At 37.6% G+C, this 26,980-nt stretch overlaps 1 protein-coding gene across 1 annotated transcript in view; it reads right to left on the reverse strand.

Moving 5' to 3' along the window:
• The window catches only part of ACER3 (alkaline ceramidase 3), a 52,865-nt gene that overhangs the window by 16,728 nt on the left and 9,157 nt on the right, over nt 1–26,980 (reverse strand). Inside the window, exons 2-5 of the mRNA XM_026097900.2 lie at nt 15,067–15,177; nt 7,173–7,225; nt 3,146–3,198; nt 1,023–1,104 (exon numbers count right to left, since the gene is read on the reverse strand). Coding sequence (XP_025953685.2) covers nt 1,023–1,104; nt 3,146–3,198; nt 7,173–7,225; nt 15,067–15,177 — 299 coding nt within the window. The remainder of the gene's footprint in view (nt 1–1,022; nt 1,105–3,145; nt 3,199–7,172; nt 7,226–15,066; nt 15,178–26,980) is intronic.

A 26,980-nucleotide genomic window follows, 5' to 3' on the forward strand; every position in this document is an offset into this window, starting at 1 on the left:
TTCCCCTGGTAAAACCTGTAGATTCTTCCACAGATTTTAACTGCGGAAATATTTTAAGCTAAGAAGCACAAAGAGACATTAATATCTAAAATCTCATTTAATAAAGTTGCAACACATGGAAACATAATTAAAACACAGAAATTACCAGACCATTCTTGATAGTCATTGTACGAAGGAAATGCACTCTAGTCTGATTTGGTATTATTAATGTTTTTGATAATTATACTTCAACATTTCAATTCACTTTACAAAAAGGTGGTATTTCTTCTTATTGTCAAGGCAGGTCATTCAAATTCTGTTTTTGAAGTGAGAAGGGCACTACTACTAACATGCCATGAGTTTAAATTAATAAATAAATATTAAGAGACACAGAACAGCCAAGTTCTTTAAAGGTACAAGACTTGGAATACTTCTTTAAAAAGTGGTTATCAATAAAAATAATGAAAGTGATTTCGTCCGTGGTTGACAGACAGTACATAACTCATTTTTTCAGACAGGGAGCACACGGCACTGAAAAAAGGAATTATAAGAGTTAACCATAATACAGTTAAAATTCTTTGAAGTTTAAAAACAGTTAGGTTTCTCTCTTACTCTGGCTTTTGTTTTAAAACACCAGTCAATGCACTGGATTGTATATCACAGTGCACTTTTTCCAGTCCATTGAACAGGATTATTCTCATTTCTGTAGATGAGTTAAACCGAGGTCCAGACAGGTAATCACAGTTTGTCAAAGGCCTCATAACAAGGCAAAGTCAGAAGTGACTGTTTTCCGCACAGTCCTGTTCTAGCAACTGGATTACTACTTTTCTACTTTTTTCTGTATAAAGCGTTTTAAAATCATGTTTGCTTATAGAAAGGTTTCAGATTTTTCTGGCCAGAACGTAGTTTTCTCACCAGAAGAACAATTCACCTTTCTTGGCTGGAAGTGAGGGAGATACAGTACTGCCTGTATCCCATTCCTCTAGTGGCAGGAAAACTGCCAACCTACAGGTGAAAATGCTCTATTAGAGAAAGTTACTTACTATGCTGACTACGAAGCTGTAGGTTATTAACAAGAAAAGCAGCGGATAATTGACTGTGTTCTTGTACTTGAAACATTCATACCTGGAACAGAACATAAACGAGAGCAATAACATTCCTCACCACATAAAGGACATATTTTTCAAGGTATATTATCAGATGATTTGGGAGAAAATTGACCCAAATGAGTTTTAGGCCCTTCAAGAAATTGTTGTTCCTCTTCCAACAATTTGTTATTTCATACTTCCATACTTTTACCAATAAATGCTTAAGAAACATAGTGAAAAACCAATATTCTTATGTACAACATACAAAAAATAATCCAGTCGATAGAAATAGTCTGGGAAGCAGAAGCATTTCTGAGAGGTGCTTAAGGAGTGATAATGGTTGGCAAATTAGAAGTGAATTTAAAATGCAACACAGCTGCCAAAAAAACATTACTACATCTGTGAGCTAAAAGTCAGTGTGGAAAAGGGCCTGACTTACAAAACAGTGAACTCTGGAGATCTGTTAAAGTCACAAGTTGTTTATGGCTTTACTATAGTCGCAGTGCAGTTAATTTGCTAGTTTGGGATTGGCAGAAGTGGAAGGTAAAAACAGCTAATTGCTACCGGTATGCAAAATAGGTAATTAAAATTAGCTTCAAGATCCTAGCACTACACTTCAGTCACAACTGTAATGGAATTACACAGGCATTGCAGACCGTATCACTACCATAAAAAAGTGAAAGAAAAACCAAAATGAACTTTAAGAACAAAATTATTAGGGCTAGAGAAAATTGTATATGAAACTACATCTGTTTGGTTTATTATTATGGCTTATAACCATTTGAAAACAGTGACCACCATGAAAGGATAAAAGGAAGGAAGGAAGGAAGAAAAATGTAGGAGTATGTAGGAAAAAAAATCTGCAAGACAATATAATGCATTACATTGCAAAACTTGCTAAAGTAATTGCACAGCTTGAGAGCTGGTAGGACTGAATGACGCATAAGGGAACGGCCAGTGTGGAACCACCCTGCCAACTACCTTCAAGAAAACCAAAAAGATTATTAAAGGCCTCCTGTTTTGCCTTCCATAATAGCATTGGCTCATTCTTCAGAGCATTTTAATTACTACCAAACATACATACATAAAAAGTTATTAGAGCTACATGGGCAGTAACAGACTTCAGTGCTTTTGAAGATAGAGCAACTACATTGAGTAATATTTCAAATAGTTTTTTTTAAAAAGTCCCTTCCCATTCCTTCCCCAACCACATTCAAATCAGGCAAAATAAATCCAAAGGTGATTTCAAAAAGAGACAGTAGTTTCAGCTACAAGGGAAATATTTTGACTAACAGACATCGTGATACTACTCCCGAGTCTGAACAAATCATACTAATGTATAAACCACAAACCGAGGAGAATTTACACAGATGTGGGTTTAGTCCTATACCATTCCACTTCGACTACAAGCTGCCAGAAACCTCCTCCAAAAGATACTCTAACTTTCAATAGCTGAAGATTTGATCATATGTTCAAATAGAAAAAAAGACACTTTTTCTGTCTGCAGTGAGTTCTTTAACATTTGGATTTTCCAAGTGACAGAACAAATCTTGTTAAATCTAGGTCTTGCAGTAACAGGTAAGAAAGACAGCACACTGTGTCTTTACAGTCACTAAATGCTATGTTGTTCGTCACTAAATTAATTTAGCGAACACCTCCTGTCACGGCATACAGCTGTAATGCATGTTCCAAGATACTCTCTCTAACATACATACCCAGCTCTTTTTATTTTCTTGCAGTTTTTGGTTTTGTTTTTAATTTTAGAGATGAGTAGGAAGGAGGTTTAACCAGAAATCCGAGATTCACATTTGAGGGCAGAGTGTATCATAGAAACATAGCTCCAATAAACAACAATGCTGATAATTTAGTAGGTGTGACAGAAGTTAATTGTATTATGCCTGCTGTTGACATACTAAATGACGTGCTTTAACTGCTGGCAAAACTGACATTTCATTAAAATCAGCAGAAGTTTCACAGTGTCAGCTTCACTCAACACTAGACTGGGCTTCACATATCCTATATTACAAATATTAATGTTTCAAAGATATTCAGGAGAAAAACATTTAACAAATACTTACAGGCAGTAGACAAAAACACAACAACTGTATATCATGGGCAGTTCATCCAACAGCTACAAAAAGCAGAGACATCAAAACATGAAAACTACTTTTAACTCACACGCTTGGGTAAGCTAATTAAAAAGAGACACATTTTAAGAAAACAAGAGTTTTTTGAATCATCTAGATATCCACCTTCTTGATTGTGTCCAAGTACGTGGCAGTGCCAAATCCTATTCAACTACTGAAAGCTTGCTGCATTAGTAAGCTTATTGTACTGAATCTGTTCAATACTACATTTCATAAGAAACCCACATCTTCAAAGAATCATGCCATTTTCAATGTTCATGCCTCTTTAAATATTTATACAAATCTTTTTTTTTTTTTAAAGCCACACTGAACAGGACCGCATCATTTATAACCTGCTTAAAACAGTGAGGAGCATTTTCTAATTTCTATGCAAGCTTCACAGAGAAACTGTAACAAGATCTTTCATCCATAACATAAAATAGAACTTTACCCCACTAAGAAATACTTTGTGAAGGGTTTGCATCTGTTTACTTTCTAATTTTAAAAATTTTTCTTACATTTTTAACTCAAAGACTTTTTTTTTCCCCCAAAAACATGACTGCCAAATAATGCAGTTTTATTACCTTAAATCATTTTTATACCATTTGTAGGAAAATACTGGTATGTTACAGCTACAACAGTTACTTCTCCAGGAATTCTGCACACCAATTTTGATGGAATATAGTAAACATAAGAAAGGTGATCTCTCAAGAGTAGGTACACATATGCTCAAATTCATCATGTATTTATCTCTAGAAATAAGGACAGCACCATAGCATTTTTTTTTCTGAAACTTTTCTCAAAGAACATTAAAGTTTGCTCAAACTTATAGTTAACTGATTTCCTGCTGAAAGAGGATCGAAAACCATGAAAATGGTTGCAAATGGATCAGTTAAGATCCACTGACTCCAATTTCTGATATGTCAAGCAAACATTAACACTTACGCATCTTAGAATTGTTATTCTGCCACCAGGATTGATATTTCCCAAGGAACAACAAGAACTGGATGCAAACTGATTTTGGGGTTTTTCCCTATCACTTTGAAAGTTGTGTCTGTACAGAAAATCCCTTCCTATTACTGGTACATGAGATCCCTTTTTTTCTGAATAATGAACAACATTAAGAGCAATAACAGCTAACATAACCTTTTTTATATAGCCATGCTGATTCTGCTCAGCTGGGGAGAATTTCTTTTTCTGCATGGGCAAAAACTTTCCTTTAATTTTGAGCTTTCATATAGGAAAAAAGTGATCTACCCGGAATGTGAAACATTAGCTTTTCTTGGTTTTGGCCACAGAAACTTCAGGAAGTGTTTCACAATATAGCTAAGCAGATCTAATGACTGGCAGCCACTGAAAGAGCATGTCTTGCTTCTTTACCCATACTCCCAGCACTTCTCTTCAGCTTGCCGTCATGCTCATCTGATCCACAATGAGCAAGTTCAGAGAGCTGAACCAGCACAAAACTAACTCTGCAAAAAGGGAATAATATCCTGCTGGTTTAAGTCCCTGAACCTGTGCACTGTCGGGTCAGGGACTGCAAGAGTCACCATGAAGTGTCAGGAACGCAGATGGCAGCATAAGAATGGGACCAGCTTGTTAAGTGGCACCTTGTTTTATCATCTCCATTGCTATGCCACAGAAGCCAAGAAAAACAGAAGCCATAGCTCAATTTAGCTATATGCTAATAGCTATTATTTAAAAATTGAACACTATTCTCATCTAGCCTGATACAAATTAGCTGAAGGATTAATTCATGCCAGTCTTCATTTCAAAGTGTGCCTCACTTAAGACCTCATAATAGAAAACCAGGGGGGGAAAGGAAAAATATAACAGACATTTTCCAATTTGGACAGTTGGTTACACTTTTAAGTTTAATTGCTGGCAGCTTTTCAGGGACATAAAGGTAATAGCAAAGAGCCTCTCAAAAGATCCTTATGAGAATTTGCTTGGAGAAGAGAATCATTCTTTCATTAAAAGGAATTGATCCTTACAGAAATCCTGTTAACAGGATGTTTGAACACAGAAAAACATGGATAGAAGGAAACTTGCTGAGCTGATTTAGCTATTTAAATAAGCATTTTCCATTGTTCTTCAAGCCACAATCTAGCATGGTTTCCATACAAATAAAATTTAAAAACCAGGAGAGAGAGAGAAAATAGGGGCAATAGCTTCAGAAAAAGTATTCTAAGTATCCGCTCTCAAGAATAGAAGTTTTTATATTTTTCTTAATTAAGTAACCAAATTGACCATTTACAATACTAAGATGGTGAAACAAAGCTCAGACAAAATTTTCTCTTCAAATAGTGTTGACTTTTAATCATAATAAGAAATAAAGAGAACAAGAAAAGATTATTTACTGGTTGAAATGTTTCCTCTCTGGTGATTCATCAGTTAGCAGTCAGAGTAATTACGGACCGCTTACAGATTTAGCTAGCTGCCAAAACAACAAATATACTCTCTCTGTCTCATACCAAGCCTTTTATTCCAGGGGTAAAGAAGATTTAAGAAATTCGCGCTCCCCTTATCTGCTTCTGTCCACCTTTTTTTTTTTTTTTTTTTACCACAGTTCACAGGCCCCTGAATTGCTCTGATGGAGCTATGCCATAAGCAGCAGTCACATGTGTTAAAAAAGCCTCTACACACAGAAAGACCACTAAGGATGTTTTAAGCCTGGATCATTTCAATGATCTGGGATACAGGGTGGCACTGCTCACATCTGCATCAGTGCAAGAAAGATGACGTGAACAGTGGCAGGATTAGTGGAGAGCTGAGGGAACAGAGGTGAAAAGGTGAAAATTTGAGGCAGTTTCAACACTGGAGAGAATACAGATAAATCACACCAAGTTTTGTTTTGTTGAGAGAGAGTGGAGGAATGGATCTAGAAACCTTTTCCATGCCAAAAAATCACAAGATATTCTTATATGGTGGCAACAGTATGCTCCTCTGAGGCTGACAATCTCCAACACATGCCAGAGGCATGAAGAAGCGTATTATAAAGGCAAAAATCACTAGGGATTGTAGTTCAGTTCAAGTTTAAGACACCTAACTTTTGGTGTCTACATATGCAAGAAGTGTTTCAGGTCCCATCATGGTCAATAGAGATCCAGGATTCAATTCAGCTGCCAAGGCAGAGATGCCTACAGCTATCTGAGATGCTCTGGGGTCTCCACTACCTCCATCCCTATGGGATGGAAGCTGGAGGCCAGAGAGAATACTCACAGGGACTAAAATCATGCTAAATACTTGTATTTAGGCAAACAAATAAAATTTAAGACTGCTAATGAACTCCAACCGTACTAACTGTATCTCCACTGACTACAGTGGGAGCACAGACTTGCAGCATACATTTTTAAATGTGGGTCTCTTAATCTTGAACTGAATCCCTCCTGACTTCAGTTTGAGGATGAATTTTGTTAGACTTCTCAAATCTAAAACAGTACAAGACTCTTCCCTTTAGAAAAGGGAAAATACTGGGACCAAATCCTTATGCCCAGTGAAATATTACTGAATACCTTCAACCTAAGAACAAAATAAGAGACAGAAAGAAGGAGAAACTCATCTTCTGCTTTCTATGTAAAGGCACATCCAGGTCAATAATAATACATTAAGACAAACGAAAGGATAAAACGAAAAACAATAGTCTATATTGATTGCTATTAAGCCAAAGCTGTAGACATTTAAAATAACATCCCCAGTAAAAAGACGGTATAATTGCCTAAAGGAGAAAGTATTTCCTACCAAAGCAAGTAATTAATTACAGCACCTGTTCTAGATATAAGTATGTATTCCTGTATACCTACTGGTGAAAGTATCTAACAAAACAAGACCTGTGCTAGATATCTGCTGAGACTGGGACTCATGGGCAACTATATTTAATGTAGATTAACCTGTGTTACACGAGTTTCATCCAGTCAAGAAATGATAATATGACTATATACACATGTAAAATGATTCACAGCCACTTATGAATACTGACCTGCATTTCATACTTCAGGGTCATGTGGAAGCACCAAGATCCCAATCCCACAGCTGAAATCAAACCAAAACCATGGTTAGCATAGAAGTCCTTTAAAAATCTCTTTCTAAAAATCCTTCCTTAGTCCTTCTAAAAAATCTCAAGTACATTAACTTAAACATGTAAACTTTACTGAAAACAAATTTTTAAACCATCAGAATCCCATTTCAGGGAAACATCCCCAATTTTCCATGGCTGCCTACTTGACACTTTAGTTATTAGTGATGTCCTTGAATTTTTGTTGTTGTTGGGGTTTTTTTTTTGGGGGGGGGGGGGCAGGGGGAGGAGGAGGCTCCTCTCAGCACTCTCTCCTATGAACTGGTATGACACCACTGGCAGTACAAGAGAAGGGAAACCCCAGAACTAATGGAGTATTATTATTCTGCTTCTCTTAATTTTTAGTGCATTAAGATCTATCTGTGACAATCCTCCCAAAATGAAAGTACTGTTCTACAGCCAGTAGTACGAAAATCCTGTGACATTTCTGCTTGTTCTCCAGTTTTAAAAGAAAGAACATTATTGTGTCTTCTGTTCCTTCAAGAAATTATGCTTTACCTCAGCCCCCAGTTTCAGGGAAAGCCAAGTATGATGCTTTACCTCAGCCCCCAGTTTCAGGGAAAGCCAAGTATTTTGCATTCAATCCTTGATCACGGGCTAGTGCTGCTATGCTTTGCTGCAAGAGCACAACCTCCTTTTCTAAACACAACAGCTACACTTCACTGATGCATAACCAGATCACTAACAAATGGTGCATTTTGTAAAGGAATCCTAACACAGTTGATAGACATGTCTGGAGATGTTTCTTGAGATGCTATTAGACTAGAATTGGGATTATTACAGGTGTTTCTCTTCATTAAGTACATAAGCCCATAACTGTCTACCAAAACCTAAAACTGCAATATCATTATGACATTCGAGTATTTGGAAATGCATTTTTAAATACTGCATATTGCTATATTTAACAACGTATTTCCAAATACTTGAATGTCATAATGATTTGGGTAAACTAGGCATGGCTGTCTGTAAAAACAAACAGCAACCACATGCACTTCTATCACTTGCAAGGCACTTCTGATTAAATTGTTTTCCTTCTGAAAAACGTTTTCACAGAATGATCAACAGCTATCTTCACCTTCATTAAGATATAAATGAAAAATTCTCATAGGCATTTTTCTGTGAATACAGAATATATTGCAACTACCATTCATTCTGAAGAAAAAAAGCATTAAGATCATCATTAAAACAGTACCATCCATTATCATGGCTGTCATGGTGATTTTAATATCTTCATGATAAAATCCTTTATGACTTGTAACAACTGTAATTTTCAAATATGGGCAGAATCATCACCTAGGAAATGTTAACTAATTTTTAATTAACAAAGTATACTCTTAAGGTTTTTCTTTAATGTTACTGGGGTTATATATGTCAATCAGTTATTGAACTGTACCAAACAGTTACTCCTTCCCTTCCTCCCATACCATTATAACCAGTTATGTCTAGCAGTTTTTCCCCTTCAGTCTTTGCAAAAATCAAGAATGTTGCAGCTACTAGTATTTCAGGTCATTAATCCGAGATCTACAATTAATTTCTAAGAATAGTTAATTAAAAAACTGTTGCTTCTGTAGAATGATCACACTTTGAGCTTCTTTGATTATGAAACTTTACTACGACTGTATGTTTTAGCTATATTTTGTACCAAAAGAATAATTCTAGGAAGCAACAGGACTTTGCAGGGAATGATCATGCAGTCCTTCTCAAAATAAAAACCTCTCTTGGAAATGGCCTTAATACTAGTTGAATGGGTCAAGTCTGTTTGGCGTTTAAGCGCATTCAGTAGAAAACCCAGGATGTTAGATGACTGGAAACCGGTTATTCATCAGGTGACACTCCCTCGCAACAGCCACAGCCACCATTTCCTCAAGCACTGTGGTGGTAATGTGCATGACACCATCTTCTTGAAGAGATGGTTTAAACAAAGACTGAAGGATGAAACACGATTCTGTACCTAGCCCATCACACCTGCTTATTGCAAAGGGATAACTTAAGTAGGGTAAGTTTTACACTAAAACATTGAAAGAGCTGAGAACCAAGTTTATGAGTAGCTACCTTTGGCATATGTTATGGCTTAACAAAGAACTGTGCAAAATGCATCATGAATCTGTTCAAAATGAAAGACAGAAGGAAACTGTGCATTAAGAGATGGTGAACTGAACAACTGCAGTAGATGCATAAGCCATACTCTGTTCCACTAACTTCACTGTATTACTGATAAACTTCAGCAGAAAGGAACTAATACCTTAAAACTGCTTCTACGTGGTCAACAGCTGTGCTAATCAGAGCTGCTATCTCATGGTTTAATGCAAGGTTACGATTCTGCAGTGAACACGCTGCAAAGTAAAAATGGGAATCAGGTATCATATGCCAGGGATCACAGAGAAATCTTTATTTCCTCTGCTATGCCAAGAGCACACCACTTCTTTCTGTCATGCTCGCATTACAACTAGTAAACTTACAAGGTTCTTGACGTTTATTTCTCTCCAATAAATAGGTAAATAGTTAAGTACTTCAGCTCGTTGACTTCACACGTAGCTTCTACCTGAAGCTCTACTGTAATGCAGCCACCTTTAGATATACTTCACATAACATAGTAACTTCAGGATCAAGGCATTTCTAGGGCATATGTGCTTCATAAAAGATACCACTGCAATGAGATGTTCTACCAGGACATCCTCTATCAAGCTTTGTACTTTTCAGAATATAAACAAACTTGATCACAGGAATTACAGCAATTTTCAATAGAAGTAACTTTCCCATGACAAACTGAGAAACAGATTTGCTCCTTATCTTCTAAGCAGAGGTTTTCCTTTTGAGTGCTTCCTTTTACAAAAGAGCTTCAGCTCACTGAAGGCTACATATTAGTTGAGGAGTTTTGACACCATCTGAAGCAATACCACTTCCTCTTCAACTATTATAACTCAGTTTTCAAAGTTAAATATTACAGATCACTCAGCATTTTACATTAAGGAACCTCTCAAGTTACAGGGGAAATACAAAAAAAAGTGTTATGCACTGACTACACATTAAGTCACAGTATTTCTATGCAGTACGATGACATCAGAAAAGGACTTAAAAGGACTGGAAATGCATGGTTAAATTAAGTGTTATATGTTGACCAATGTGGCCTTTTTTCTCCTGCACCAAACACAATGTGTGATTACTGTCAGCTGATACAATAGTTATTTTTAAGCGTTAGTGGAGACATAAATGCAATGCTATCTATAAACTCTAGTTCATACAAAGTTATTTCACATTGCTCTACTACCACGAGAGACTTCAAAGCAACATCCATGCTTTAATCCATGAAAGAATTTGACATTATACATGAGATCCAACTATACATACGCATTATATGTACTCTCATGCTTCGAATCTTAGAGGGACACAAACACATATCCCCTAAGAATTTAAAAATAATTTTAGGAAGAATTAGAAGTGTCATATAATCAGTGATTTTATTAAAATAGTGCATTTTGATATAAGACTTTCCAACAGCCTTCAGAATTACCACAAGCCTACTGCCTTTATGGAAAAAAAGCATTTTATTAGTATTCTATGAACTTAGTTTGAATTTAAGCTATGCAATGCTGTATGAAAATACTCTGAAGGAATGGATAGGATTCACTCCAAACACCTATATTTAGGTATGTACACATGAGCTACGTGTCAAAGCTTCCACTGAAATGAATGGCATTATATGAGTGATTCAGCTGGCCAAGCATAAGGAGTTATTTTAGGATAACCTAAAAGATTCTCTAGGCTATGTTGACTGCAATGGGAGACAGATGCCTCCCGCACAGAAAACACACATTTAGGTGTTTGAATCTGGAGCTGAATCCCACCTATGGTTTACTAAAATGATAAGACTGGACTAAAGATAAGCAAAACAACAACAAGCAAAACAACAACAAAAGATCATATATGGTCACAGAATGTAACATGAGGTAAGGCGACAAAGTAGAAATAAATGAACATTTGTACATTTAATAATGGTTTCTCCCTAAGACCTAAGGAACAGGAGTGACCTTGGTTACTCCAAGGGTACAGCTCTACAAGTAAACTCGAGTACAGCTGGGAATGTTCCCAGACACTATAATGCAACTGTCTGTGCTAATAAGTTGTTAGAACAGACTACGGCATGAATTTGGCCTGTTCCGACTAGCACTTTCCCAAGCGACTCCCAGGCATAGCCTGGCAGTTAGAAGAGCTCAGGGACCGTGCCCAGAAGGGGTTTGCATGCGGTCACCTTGTTTTGCAGGCTAACACTAACACAGACACCGGCCATTCCACACTGTTTGGCTTCAGCACTCAGGAACATTCCTGAGCACATCTGATTTACTGGCATCGACATTGTTTTGTACGTCTTTTCTTGGGCTGTTAGGTAAGAATAAAGGAATTAATTTTGACTGCAGGGCTTCTAACAACTATTTTCACAGAGGCAGAGGTTCACCGGAACTGACATTTAGTAAGGTGTTTACGGGTTCCTATAGCTACGCATAATGCAGGAACTTTCTTCCCTCCTTTTTTTCTCCACTTTGGCACACCTTGAATGACTGAGCCCTAGAATTTTAGTAAACAGGCCAAAGACAAATACAAAAGGCAACGAAACTCCCCAAATTTCAAGGAAAGCATCAGATAAAGTATATGACTCTGACTCTGCTTTTCCTTAAGTCCAAAACAGTAAGTTGATTCAATATATTTTGATTCTTGATTCAATACTTCATTCAATATATTTCAGTACCTGACTGAATATATTTTACAATCAAGACCCTTCTAGAATATGAACCATTTGGGAATCTCGGCTCCTCAGAAAGCATGAGATAAATGAACCTATATATGGTAGAATCTGATAATATACCAAAGCATTAAATGAAACCATCCAAAAGAACAGCTGCATATTCTTAGAGGTCTGATTTGTTCTACCTACTTCATGAGATGCAAAATACTAAGATAATTTCTTAAGAATATTCTTAATAATTTTTAGGTTGATTATTTTAGATAGCTGAGCTATTTTAGATAGCTTTAGATAACTAAAGCTTAAAAATCATACTCAGATCCTATTGAGCTCATTGACAATATGCCCTTTGAGCTGAAATGTAGCAGAAATGAGGACTCAGAACAGTGTGCTGTATCTCAAAGAACTTGCTGAAAAATGCAGTTCAGTCTTGGCACCACTATGAACAAGGAATTTATTTAAATAGCTATTTAGAAATCTCCCTTCTTCTCCTGCCAAGTTTGGATTTTTGCATGTATGTGAAATGAGCAGCGCTTCCCTAATTCAAAATGCATTTGGTTCAAAGAGGAAATAGATGTCAACAACAGAAATGGTGGGTTATAAAGTGAAGCACTGAATACAGTGTGGTAAAACACAAAGGAACTGACAATCAGCTAAATATTTGGAAGCATCCAAAAGAAACAGCTGATTTGGATCAAAATAATGTCTAGAAACAACACTTATGTTTTTAAATGCTAACAGATTTTGTTTTAATGTCCTTTTTGACAGCTGTCTTTAACTTCTGATAAAATCTCAGTAATGATTTGAATTTGTTAAAATCAAACTAAGATGTCCTTTTTCTCCCCTCTCAACTTCATAGCAGACCTGAGAAGAATTTCTACTTTAACAAAACAACCCATAAAGGGTGAGTAACTATATGGTCTTCAATGAAGCATGGAACCCAAAGTGAAATCAGCAGTTCTATGTTAAATTCATTATTTCCTTTATGGATTAAGTCCGTATTTGCTTGTTACAAATTAATTGTGGAAAGTGAAATCTGCTAATAAGTAAAATCATTATAAGGAAAAGTATTTCCTCTGGCACTTTCTTACAAAAAGACCTTTCTGTACACTTACTATATCTCCACTTCAGTACATTTCTCATTCCATCACAAACACAGAAAAAATGCCAGGGTTCCTGGCACATTTCAACTATTTTAAAATTCTATTTATCTTCTCACTTGCTGTTTTTATTCTGTAGCAGACTGAAAACAAGAGGTTAGTCGTTCCCAACCATCTCATTCCTGTTTTTCACTGAGAAAGTATAAAACCTTCTATATTCCTCTACATCTTTAAACTGCTGTAAAAGCTGCTGTAAAACCAGTCCAGTGTTATGATTTCTGAAGCAGAGATAAGAGAAACATTTTGGGGAGTGACCTTTCATGTTAGGTTCCAACAGAAGATATGAAAGTCAGGCCATGCAAGCATTTATCACTTCAGACAGGAGTCAAAGGCTTGTTCCTAGCCACAGATGAGCAGAGAGGGCCCAGCTGGAACTCAGGACTGCCCTCCAGCACTGCTGTCGAACAGGCAGACCGAGTTCCTCTTCAAACGCCAAGCGCAACACGAAAGCGGAAGTCCTTGCTACTCATTGTCATCGAAGATGGGCTTTTTTAAAAAACATTCATATTAAATGACATATAGGACAAATTCCCATTCGGAGCTGGAAATCCCTCTAGCACTCTTGGTTTGACGTTCTGATCAGACAGAGGCATGCTTTGTCCTTTGTAAAGTGGCTGCCAGAGGCAGCCACGAGTCATTGTGGAGAGAGCGATTCTCATATACAGAACTTTTACATTTATTTAGTTTAAAGGAACAGACAGTGCAAGATTCTTTGATTCAAGAACAAGCAAAGCGTTCACTGCAACAAGTGTTTAAATACTGCTTCTTTGCCGGGAAAAGAACCTGTCTTTTAAAAAGGGGAAATGCTGACCTTCAGAAATTCTTTCTACAGAACTCTATTTTATCCTGAGACAAAATTAAATAGCTACTCAAAGCCATAAAAAGACTGCAAAGAGCTACTTAGAAAGCATTTGCACAAATTCCATGGATGTACATTGTTACTGCTCATCTTTAACGTACATCAGTAAAGCTGACCTAAGTCTTCAAGTACCTGAAAAACCGTGAAGTTGTACCACGTGTATGTTACAGCTTAATTGGCATCAGGAATACTTCTAGCATACAGATATGTGCTTTTTGATGAAGTTTACCTAAATACTTAAGTATACCAGTCTTAAAAGTAACATTTACAATAAATCAATCTCTTATCACTGAGAAGGGAGAAGATAGCCTTCGCAGAGATAGCAGCTATAGCAAACACAGTAATTCACTTCTACAGACCCAGCTGCCAAACCAAACCATCTTAAAACATCTCCTTTTCTCGGAAGGATAATAAATATCATCTCCAGTTGCACAATACATTAATTAAAGGTTCAAAGGAAGTTTCTTTTCGATATGTTGCTACTATAGAGAGCTGATCTCCCTAGAAGTGCACCCATGTACCAATATCATATTGTTCTTCCATCCTTGCAGAACTTCACAAACGATGGCAGTTGGCTGAAATATGGCTAAGGGGATTTGAGATCAAATTAAAACTGGTTAAAGAGTGTTCACCCAATTCCTCCAAGATCTGGCCCATTTGTTGTGTTCTTGTTCCACATAATTCTATCAAATTAAAAACACTAATATGGTGTTAAACTGTATAAAACTAGACTACACAAGACATCTTCTGTAAACCATCACAGAAGGACCCAGTGAGCAAAGATGCACTGAGCAGGACATAAGGCGAAGGATGGATCACTTTACAACCTCAGAAAGTTATTTTGTGAATTTTAACTTTATATCATCCTTCTGACAAATAGCAATTTTCTGAAAACATTAAGAACTATAACAAAATTGAGCTTTAAGTTTCACACACACAAAATTTGGATTTTATTACTCGATTTATTAATGTTTCAATATTGTTTTATTACTCGTCTGAGCTCCTTTTATAATTAAAGAGCAAATTAAGTTTTACACATACCTGTGAGACACAAATATGCAGCTAAATACCGTTTTTCAAGGCCATCTTTATAGGTCTGAATCGCACCATAGATTGGAGGTAGAATGAAAATCAGGTTACTCACTGTGTTCCCTGTAGGACAGAAACAAAAAATAGAGATTTAGTACTGGGTTCTCTACACCTTAAATAAACAAAGCTGCATTCCCTGACTAAAGACATCTTCAATCGTTTTCATCCAGAAAGATACACTTTTTTGAAACTTTTCTACTTTGACACCTGATAGGAAGTTAAATTTCACTACAGCTTACATAACTTTATTTGAAGGCTAATGATAGTGTAACTTTTATGTCATTTTTCACATTTGGAAAGTAATAAAATACTAATTTAGACGGCACTTAGTTTCTTGGCAGGAAGTAGAAAAAAGGATTGCCTTGATTACATAGCTCATGAATTAAAGCCCAGATCCTTACGGAGATTTAAGCCCTGTATAGTTCAAGTTGGGTATTTCAGAAGGGTTTCTTTCTTTCTTTTTTTTTCTTTTTTTTTTTTCTTTTTTTCTTTTTTTTAAGCTACTCTTGGAACTGTCCTCCACACTCCTTTCAGATAGTTTAGACTCATTCCCAAATGAAACCAGTTCAATCTTTACTATTAATGTGCTAGTCGTTGAGCACGCGCACACATGCCCAAACCTAGTGCTGCATCACAAATGACAATGTATGTCCAAAGACAGCAATAAGGTAAGATAGGGAAGAGCGTAACATTAAAAGCTACTAACGCTCAACATGATGGGTAACTGTCATGGCTCATCAAGAGCCTAAATGTCAGCAAGACAGAGCTGGTCTCTATCCCTCCTGCTGAAGCTGTGGCACTGCACAAAAAAACCCAACACGTTGTAGAGATCAGAGAAAGCAAGAACAATCTTTGCCTCTGAGGACTCTTCCTGCAAAGAGGAAGATGAGCAAACCTTTCTTTTTTGCTTTCTTTTTTTAAGCCTACTCTCCCAGTCTTATTTAGATGCATTTTCAAACATTCCTCGCACTGGTGCTAATGACCTATACAAAAATGCAGCGAAACACTGAGAAGTGCAAGTGAAATGAAAGGAAATGGGTAAATTTCTCACCAGAAGGAATGCAAATTGAGCTTTTTAAGCCTAACCACAAATCATAATGTTGAGAATAAAGGTTATGTAATAGGAACCAAATGACATGCAATTTGGCCAAAAAAGCAGATGTATAAAAAAGGCAGAACATTGCTTACATAAATTAACTTTCACACTCCATCAGTTAAAAATATATATCATGTTGAAATTTAAACTCCTAATATCGTGCAACGTATGAGTGCAACGTATGCAACGTATGAGGCAAAACAAGTTATTTCTGGGTCTTTTATTCAGCAGAGCATCTTAGAACAGTTTCCCTTTCTAAAGCAAAGAACAAAAGTGAGCAGACCATGTCCATATTAGTGTTCTCACTCAAGTGCCTATTTTTCATGAAACCTACTCCCCAACATTATTGCCCAAAGAAAAGTGAAAACTATCAAACTGTGATCACATAACCCCAAAATATTATGGCACACTGGGGAAGGGTGGCAGAGGGGGGAGGCAGGGGTAAGAACCATACTTTGAAGGTTTACAGAAAGTTCAAACTTAAAGGGAAAAAATGATTATTTCAGAACATGAAGCAGAAGTATATTTAACTTAACTTTCTTACTTAACTTACTTAACTATCTAACTTAACTTTAACCCGTTAGCTCTTCTAAATTCTCAAACATCAGATGCAAATATTAACCTGAAACAGTCTTCACAACCAGATAAAAAGCACATCTGAAATGAACACTTTAAGAAACTAACTTCTCATTTACTGCACAACCACAAATTTGACCAAGTTATAACAACTGAAACAGAGGTGCTGAAATCAAACCAGCTCTGCAAAGACACACAAGTTTGTACCAATATAAAAGGCTTTTCTCATCCTTAATTTCTTGGGGAATCATTAACCTTGCACCACATTCCTGTAGTGATGCAAAGGGCAGTGATTCGCATTCAGCGGAGACCAGGTTGAGAAGAAACCTGCTAAAACTTGGTATTGTTTGGTACGCTAGCTATTACCGTGTCCTCCCACAAATCACGCAAAGATGTAATGTAGCCTCAAAAAGCAAAGTAAACGCTATGTGGTATGGAATGGGGCCTGGATAGTGAATCTTCTGCTTTCTAAAGCAGTTCTTAAACCTGCCTGTTTTCAAGGTTTCAGCACTAGCTGTAAAGCTGTAATTAAACATTCATAAATTTTCAATAATTTAACGTAATCTAGGACCATCTTGCTGAGAGAGGAAATACCATAGCTCTAATCTAGCTATAAATTCCTGCCTCTCCTTCTCTGCACTTTTTGGCCCGTATTATTCAGAACATTTATAGCAGGGATTAGGCAAGCCTACTTGCAAAATGTATTTATTGAAAGTTGTGCAAACTTTTTAAAAAGAGAATGGGGGTGGGGAAACAGTGAAGTCTCCTGGCATCCCGCTTTGAAGATCAAATATTGCAAGGCCTCTTCCAAACCCAAGGTCCCTAGGACTGCGTATTTCATAAAAGTCTAGCTAGTTTTTTCTCAAGATTATCCTCACTTACATAGAATTGTTCATAAATTCATTAAAAGGAATTTTTGCTAAATCCTTCAAAACAAGGGCAGAGAGACTAGCGAATAGTACCAAGAAAGAAGTAAAAGGTGACACAAGTAATTACGGATCCACTAATCTAACCTTAATAAGCATGCACAGATGTAAAACAAGTTTCAGAGGAAACAGAGATGGAAGTGGAAAACAAAAGAAATTAAGCTGTCAAAAAAATCTAACCCTTTTCTTTTTCACTTGATTAAAAAACAAAACAAAACAACCCCCCCAGCAAATCTACTTGGAAAATCAGAGATGGAAGAATATGCAACTAAGGCAAGAGGTAGAAGGTATATGAAATAATTAAAGAAGAAATAATTGATTATGTCAAAAAGAAAACTAGTATGTGAGATGAGGATGGATACATGTGGATGGACCTTGGGTTTAACTTTGTACAGAATTCTTATATGTCACTACTGGATTCCTCAAACACTGTCCCAGGGAGTGATCTCATTTTGCTTCTGTCACCACAAAGACTGCGACGTCTGCCAACAGCACGGAGAACTGGATCACCGCACAGGAAGAAATGAATCAATTCGTGGACTGAAATGACCAGAAACGGGACTAAATGTGATGGCCAAGACTATGCCTTTGAATACCAATACAAAGCCCTCCTACAAATGTGGGATTAATTTACTTGAAAAGGCAGAAAAGCAAATTAAGATCACAGGGTGACTGACGGCAAGGCTGGCACCAAAACTCCTAAATTTATTTCCAGTAGAGGCAGGGAAATAGTAATGCCATTACACAAGCCAGCAGCAAATATGCTGGAGTATGCCGTCCTACTTCAGTTATCGATAAAAGAAAAGAGGAAGCACATCGGGGCACAGAGAAGCACCTTTCAGATTCCAAGATGAAGTGGGACCTTACATTACAAAAAGGGACAAAAAATTGCTTATCTCACCTAGCCTAGCAAAATAAAGGCTGGAAAGAGTAAAGCTGTGCTCTGTAAATACACCCTTGGTAAAAGCTGGGGACGAAGGGGTGCTATGTGAACCAAAGGACAATACTGACGAAAGAATAAATAGCTATGAACTAGCCCTACCTAAATAAGAGCTGGAAATCAGGGGAAAGCTTCCAGCTGAGGAAGAGACAGTTACAACTGCTTCCCAATAGAAATGGGCTGCATGACAAACTTAATTGCTTTCAGGGGAAGATCATTAAGTTCGAAAGTTGGATTACATGACACCGTGGCCTCTGACAGTAGTAGATCAGACTCTGTCCAAAAACGCTATTTATTGTACTAGCTAAAATGCTAGTTTAATTTATCATGGTAATCATGGTAAATGGCAGAGACTCTGTGACTGAACTTGAAAATTGCCACAAAAGTGTTTCAACGCTATTTTAATGCACATCATTTCAAACTTTTTTTTAATACATCGTAAGAATTCTATACTGTACCAGAACTAAATCAAAGCCATGCAAAACATCAATTCAACAGGCTCTGCCTACAAGGACAGCTGTATCAGTGTTTCAGCACATCTGCACACAGTGTTCTGCAAGTACGATACCAAAAACTGACAAGTCTTTCCTATTTTGTATCTTCATTCAGAGTCATTTACAGGCCTTAATAAGATTTACATAGTATCATAAATGCACATTATCTGCACAAATACTGAAATCACACCAAATGCACACAAAAAATCTAAAGATAACCTAAAGAGGAACTAGTATTTACAGGCAATAATGCACACGATACAGAGTACCTCTTACTCTTATCTGAAGAGTTCAGTGCAATAAGAGAGCACACAAAAATTTTAAGGCCTCTACTTACGTAAATTTTCAATTCCCCCCCCCCACCCCCCAAAAAAATCTAGTTAATTGTATTTTAGAAAGTCATTTCTCCAAGAAATTTGATCACGGAGTCAAATGGATAAAACGAGTAACGTTACAAGTTAAGTCAAGCTGTAACAGAACTTGAACTTAAAGAAATACTATGCATGGTATAAAAATATTTGGAATGCAATACAGTGAGTTAGAATGTAGGAAAGTTTATAATAAGGAAGGAAAAGTTATATTAAAAAAAAAGCAGCAAATATCTTCAGCTTCTCACAAGGTGACCAATGCGATTTGCACAGTGTTAAGAAACCCTTTCTCCTATGTTTGTACTTGGAATGAGCATAAGATTTACAAACTGCAAGGATCTTTTCAAATGTTAAAATGTTCTCTCTCAAACAAATGAAGACTTTTGACTCTGGTAGTTTCTACACGACACAAAGGACAGTAGAAATAAATTAGTATTACCCTCAGAGAGGAAAGAAGCAAATTTTTGAAATAAGAAATGTGACTATACATAAAAAGTTCACTTAAAATCAAGACTGACGAACTTGACATTCATTACAAGTTTTTGTTCTCCCTTTAAGGACACCTGCATCTTACTGTGAAAGAAGAGAAAGGGAAGTGGCTAATACTTTCTGAACTAGATATCTAAGTTGTTATAAAGTCAACGTGCCCCTTTGCAAGTTAACAAAAAAAATGAGGCTGAAAAAATCCATTTCGCTTTGTGCGTTTTGCAGTGCAGTGCATAGTCACTTTTAGTGCACTACCCAGACTGCGCAGCTTTTCTTCATGCAGCGATGGAAAAAGAAAAATATAAAAATAATTTAAAAGCACAAAGCCTGTCAGATGGCATCATGAAACATGCAGTACTTGAACCATCCCTCTAGCTACTTTGAAGTGTAAGGCATTGTAGATCAAAACTTTCATTTCTGGAATCATCTCACACAGCTCCAGTGCAGCCTGCAGCTCGTTATTAAAGGGTTTACCAAATTTAAAGGAATTCAGAAAGAAAGGACTGATTCAGGCATGCTTGAGAGCACAACCACCTACTGCAGGGATATCCTCGCTTTTAAAGAAAGCATTTCTCTTGGAAGGATCTGCAGGCATATGAAACCAAGCATGAACCCACTCACGGGAGAGTAACAGGAAAAGAAAGGAAGTAGAAAGGATAGTCTTGTGGCTCAACACCACTAGCTAAGGGGGAACAACACTGGATAAAAAGGTCTTTGGAAATTAGATTTGGACTGGAGAAGGAGGAAGCCTAACTGCTTAATGAGAGAGGAGGATTTTAGGGCATTTCCTTAAAGGAATAGGAAACTCGTTCACAGTGGTCCTTGCTAAGACACAAGTATTTCATAGGGCACCTATCGCAGTATTTTTTTAAGCTTCCACAAGAGGAATAAATCTGAATAAAATCCACCAAGTTTCCATTCGATTTATGCTGTATATCATCAGTCAACAAAAACCAAGTCAGAGCCCAGAGGAGGTCCAGGTTTGTGTCACCGATTTTTCAAAACGCAGACATTTCGTAATTTTTCAGAAAACGCAGCTACACAAATTAAGTAGTTTTGGCCACTGACTTGCAACTTGTGCTGTTTTTGCTTACGACTTATCACCAGGAGGACAGCAGAGCAATTGGATTTTCACTTCCACCAGCTGTTTTTAATATCTTCCACTTCAGAGTTCACAATAACGACACTTTGGAACATCAGGAAATGAAAAATCCTGTTTCCATTTGATATTTCAGAATAACCTCGGGGAAGAAAACCAAGTCATCCCAACTGGAATTTGGCCAGTATATGAATACTAACCTCCCTACTTTCTAACGAGCATGGAAGCATCAATGTAAACTTCCTGTTATGCAGAGAAGCAGGACACAGTGTTGCTCCAGGCTGGAGCTCAGGACCAATTCTGACTTTAGAGGGAAAAGGCAGGGAGAAGGGATACTTTAAATGACAAGATCTACTTCTCACATCCCGTAATTCCTCAGGTGTCTCTTCCAAATACTAAGCAAACTTTGATTGTATTTAACTGGACATTAATTTCCCCATTTTGTTAATAAAAACATGATGGCTAATATAAGTTGCAACTTAATTGCCTTAGTTGCAACTTCAATTATTCAAGCACACAGAGTTAAATAACTACTGAACTGTATAAGCTGTACATGAAAGCTTACTGGAGAACCATAAAAATGGGTGCAGATAAATAACAATTCAAATGAACAGGTTGTTAGAGTGACTATTACGTCTCCCGCTGTTTAAAATAAAACCAGATAGCTAAACAGCAAGTCCGTGTAAGTCACAAGAATTATAAAATTAAAAAGACAGATAAAACATCATGGAGAAATGAGGTGGCGTAAATACATTACAAAGGAATAATATATTAAACACAGCTCTGTTTTGCTGTTGGCAAATATAACCAAAATGCATCTTAGCTTTCTATTATGAAGAAATCTCTAAGGGACAAACCGGAGGGCTTCAAGTAAGAGCAAACAAGAGTACTACAAAGCAAAGGGAAGTTCTTAAAAAAAGGACTAAGCATCCAAATACTGGCCAGGCAGAGATTACAAGGAAGCGACACAGAAGCACGAGCACGCTGCATCCCGGCCCCAGCAGCAACAGCTAGCTGCTCGCGATATGTCCAAGCGCTAGGACAAGGCCAAAAGTGCTGCTGGCAGCATCGCCGGTGCTCAGCTGATGGCCAACAAGGAGGTTTTAGTATTTAAAGTCAGCGTCCAGCACTGGTGCTTCTAGGCCTTCTAGACTGCTTCTCCCTTGTTGGGCCATCATTTCTCTGGAATACACAATTATATGCTGATGCTCTTCTAAACAGAAATTGCATGGGTAAACCATTTAAGTGATTTAGTGGATGGGGAGGGGTAATTGAGGTAATTTTGGGGGGAAAAAAAAAAAGATTAAGAACACAATTTGATTTTTATTCCCAGTGCTGGTTTAGGAGTGGTTCCAACATGCTGTGTCAAGTGATACGTTCTGATTTATGGCCTTATACACTTTATATTCTAGCACAGAATTCATTCTCTTGGCATTCACAACACTACTTCAGCTAATACTTTTGCAGATGCCTTTACTCCGATTACTCCGAAAATGTATTTCACATTACATTTGTGTTCTTCAAAACAAAGTGTAGAAGATAATTAGAAGAAAAAGCTCTCAATACTCCTGACTAACAAAGCATGTACAAGAAAGCTCAGTTCAAACCTGCAAAGCGTGGGTGTATTTTCTAATGCAGAAGCCTCCCTTTGGTATGTTAGTCTAACAAAAGCACTTGTTATTGAACCGTTTTTGAATTGCCCTAGGTTACAATTAAGTTATCCTTTTCTTTATCCTCAATTCTCTGTGAAGTGCTTTTGCTACTGTGTAGTAAAGACACCAAAAAATTAGAACCTAAGAGGAGATTGTACTAATGCTGACCTTGCCTCTTGTGTGCATTATACTAAAGTAAAGAATGAAAACTAATACTATACAAATCCAAATTTTAAGCCTTCATATAAACATATGAAGTTTCATAAGAAACTGATGCCCTTGCAATTCCTTAAATGTAACATTTGTCTTCATAATGCAGTTATTTAACCTTGGATGGCAGAACATTTCTTGATAGGCTAAGAAGCTTTTGTTGTTCTCCCTCCCCCTCCAATCTAAAACATACTGGTTACCTATATGGTTTCCATTACTGCAGTGTTTAAGCAACCCCAGTCTTCAATGTACATATCCTCAAAACCCTTTGAAGAAGAGGACAGGTTACAAGAAGGTGGCTGAGTCACTAAGAAACCTGCATAAAACCAAAGCCAGGCCTTCCAAACACCACAGTGCTCCTCTAGCCACCAGATCATCCTCCCTTGCTAGTAACCACATCAGCTCTTGTAAATAAAAAGCTTCAAAGTAGAAAGTACATAAGAATATGAACTTTCTAGAAACATCATCTTTGTTACCAGTTCTTGCAATGTTTAGCATTATGGAGTCCTCCTCCTCCTGGCATTTGAAGAGACCATCACAAAATGAGGACAAGGTTTCTTAGGACCTAACATGCCAGAACCTGCATTTATGGTTCTTTTGGGGAAGAATGACTAAATTTTTTCAGAGGCATCTGTCTTGAAGTCTTTTGTGAGCAAAGTGCGAGATAATGGAATCACAGAATGGTTGAGATTGGAAGGGACCTCTGGAGATCATCCAGTCCAACTCACCCTACTCAAGCAGGGTCACCTACAGCAGGTTGCCCAGGACAATGTCCGGTTGTGTTTTGAATATCTCCAAGGATGGAGATGCTACAGCCTCTCTGGGCAACCTAGTCCAGCACTCAGTCATCTTCACAGTGGAGAAATGTTTCCTTATGTTCAAGTGGCATTTCCTGTGTTTCGGTTTGTGCTCATTGCCTCCCATCCTGTCACTGGGCACCGCTGAGAAGAATCAGTCTCTGTCTTCTTTACACCCTCCTATCAGGTATTTAAACACATTCATAAGACCCCCCCCCCCCCCCGCCTTCTCTTCTCCAGGGTGAACAGTCCTAGTGCTCTCATCCTCTCCTCATAGGACAGATGCTCCAGTCCCTCAGTCATCTTTGTGGCCCTTTGCTGGACTCACTCCAGTAGGTCCATGTCCTTCTTGTACTGAGATCTGCATGAGATAGTGTTCTTTAGAATGGAGTTAACAGCACAGCTTTGGAGGGCAGATTACAAAAATGTGCTGAGCAACCATGAAGTTTGGCAGATCATTATGAACACAATGGCAAGAAAAATACTCTGAGGTGACAGGCCAGAATAAAGGTAGCTACCCCAGCGATATCAAAAAAGCCATGTTCCTAATGACTTTCAAAGCCTAGCTTCACTACTTATCTCACTGTGGCTGTAACTATGTCTATCATAACTAGGTCTGCTCACAAATGTACAATATTCTGAAGCTTTAATACATGGCTTGCAGGTTTTGAAGGGACCATTACACTATACGGAACAGTCTTAGAGGAAGTCACAAAAGTGCTAGAATCTACCCTTGGCCATCTTTTTAAGACTGCAAAAAGAAGCCTGGACAAACATGATGGTACACAGCTCCTTAATAGTATATATTTTTTTCCAGTCCAGGATATTCACAAGTCACTGGACTACAAGAAACAAATTTGTATTAGTTAGCTGATATGCCATCCAGTCACCTTTGAATGTTACTTTCATGGGGTATGGGAAGCCTCATGGAAAAGAAACCACCATTTCCCAGACAAACATGCAGGATACCTCACTTAAGATGATAGCAAGACGACCAGTCACTTTGAAGCACACCTGGAAAGGTTTCTCAAGTAAATTTAACGTAAAAATGGTGGACATAGGCACATCATTTGAAGTATTAATCTAGCAAGTGCACTGAAAGCAAGTGTTCAAAGCTGGAAAATGCAATCAAAGTCTAAACAGATCAGGCTGAGATGATGTAAAGTTAAAATATTACACCCAGTAAACTCATTGCTGAAGGGCAGATTTGCTGCTATTATAGCCTTTACTGGAAAACAAAATAAAATGTATTTTAGATGTTATTTTAAGACAGACTGATGATGTTGGATTGGAAGGAAACAGCCAAGAAGGGCAAGATCACTGTTGAGCCACCGCTAAAACTAAGCGGTGACCGATATGATGTTATAGGGATCATTCATTTACTTTTCATCTTATTTAGGGCTTTCAATCCCTGTTCTTCCTCTATGAGTCAGAGCTGCTGTCAGCATATCCTGGCTTCATGTAAGTGCCTGCACCAACTCCTCTAAGCCTAAGGCTCTGTCCAGAGCAGAAAGCATCGCTTCCAGCAGCTGTTTTGAGCTACCAGAGTATATCCAGCCCAGCATTTCCTGTCTTCAGCACAGAGATATCAATTTGAGGCAGAACATGTTGTGGGTATCACCTCAGAGGCTCTGGCAGGACTCTTCTATGCAGCATGCACTGAGATACAAGAGCTGACTGAATGGTGGGTGGCATAGAAAAACATATCTATGGTTTTTTTCCTCCAGGTATTTGTAAATTTAGTCTGGGTAGCATTTCTTAGAAATCCAAATTCTCCCGCTTTCTTCCCTTTCTTGCTGTCACCGTGGATTTCCCCCTGGGTGTCCATCATAATTAAAGTCTGTCCTACTAATATTCCATGTCATTCTTTTGCAGTTTGGCCCACTTGGACGGTAGGAACATAAAGTGGAGATGATATTTGACAAATGCAAAATGAATGAGGCACACAAGGATAATGAAACCAGTCAGCAACCACAGCTTGATTCAGATATACAGCAGCTGTATGAACACTGGTTGGTGACATGCCCTCTTCCCGGCAATACTGGTAGCAACTCCCTACTTCAGCTAACTTCCTTCTTTTTTCGTGTGACTCCTTTAAATTAGAAACCTAGAGCCAACGAGAACATGTGATAAAAGAAAGATTTTTGATCTGAGAAATGACTTTCACTCTTCTCTTTCACTCCTAAATACCCAACCTCCAGCAAGAACTTTCAACTGTACCCAATTCACTACCCACAGACTCAAAAGTTTTGGCTCCCAGTCTGCAACTTCTAACCCCAACTCTGTTTTTCCTCTTCAGTCATTCTCTAAATGCCATTTCAAAACAATTTTATTGTTCTTGCTTGAAAAAGAAAAGACATTTTTGGCAGTTGCCTATTAGCCCACAAACCTTGACAAAAGCTGTTTAGCTATAAAGGGAATGAATCTTCTTCTGCACAAAGACAGCAAGATCAAAGACCAAATCTTAAGTATTTCACAATCTAAACCAAATACAGGAAGACATACTGAAGTTTCAAGCTTTAAACATTGTCTTTTTGTTATAAATAAAACTTAAGATAATACCTAAACAGTTCACATGGTGGGTGGTAAGCACTGGTGCAGAAGTAAGTTCATGATATGAAATAGCTGAAAACTGAACACACAGCAAACTGAGCTCCCAGCACAAATGGTGGTTGAGGAAACTTTCAGAGGACAGGTTTGAGACTAATGCAGAGGAAGTGTGACAAAAGCAGAAAAATATGAATTAATACAAAAGACAAAGAAATCAGCAAGTAGGGATTTAATGGCAGGAAAAAGAACTGAACAGCTTGGAAGGGAATGTGTTTAAGGAAAAGGAGTCTTTCTCTGCAGCCTAGAACAGAGAAATAAGGAGAAAAAACACCAGAAAGTGAAATTAGGATGGACTGAGAATTTTAGCATTTAGACAACTGAATTCTGACATTAGACGTTGTGCTGAAGACAATATTCAGACAGGCCTCACAGAAACAAAACTTGGGCTTTTAAAGATTTAACAGCCACTAAGTGCCAAACCTGGGAGTGAAAAGTAACTGTGATATCACAGATTGCAAGTCTCAGCAGTTTGCTTAAGAGAACAAAAACAACATCTGCTGTATGATTTCGTTACCACAGTGCATTTGTCTGCTATTTCCCAAAGCATTTACACAATTCAGTTGAGTTTATTCTTGTTAGACAGTCCACTCACCAGTTTGAAAGAGGCACAAG

Source organism: Dromaius novaehollandiae, chromosome 1 (genome assembly GCF_036370855.1).
Source record: "Dromaius novaehollandiae isolate bDroNov1 chromosome 1, bDroNov1.hap1, whole genome shotgun sequence".
NCBI lineage: Eukaryota > Metazoa > Chordata > Aves > Casuariiformes > Dromaiidae > Dromaius > Dromaius novaehollandiae.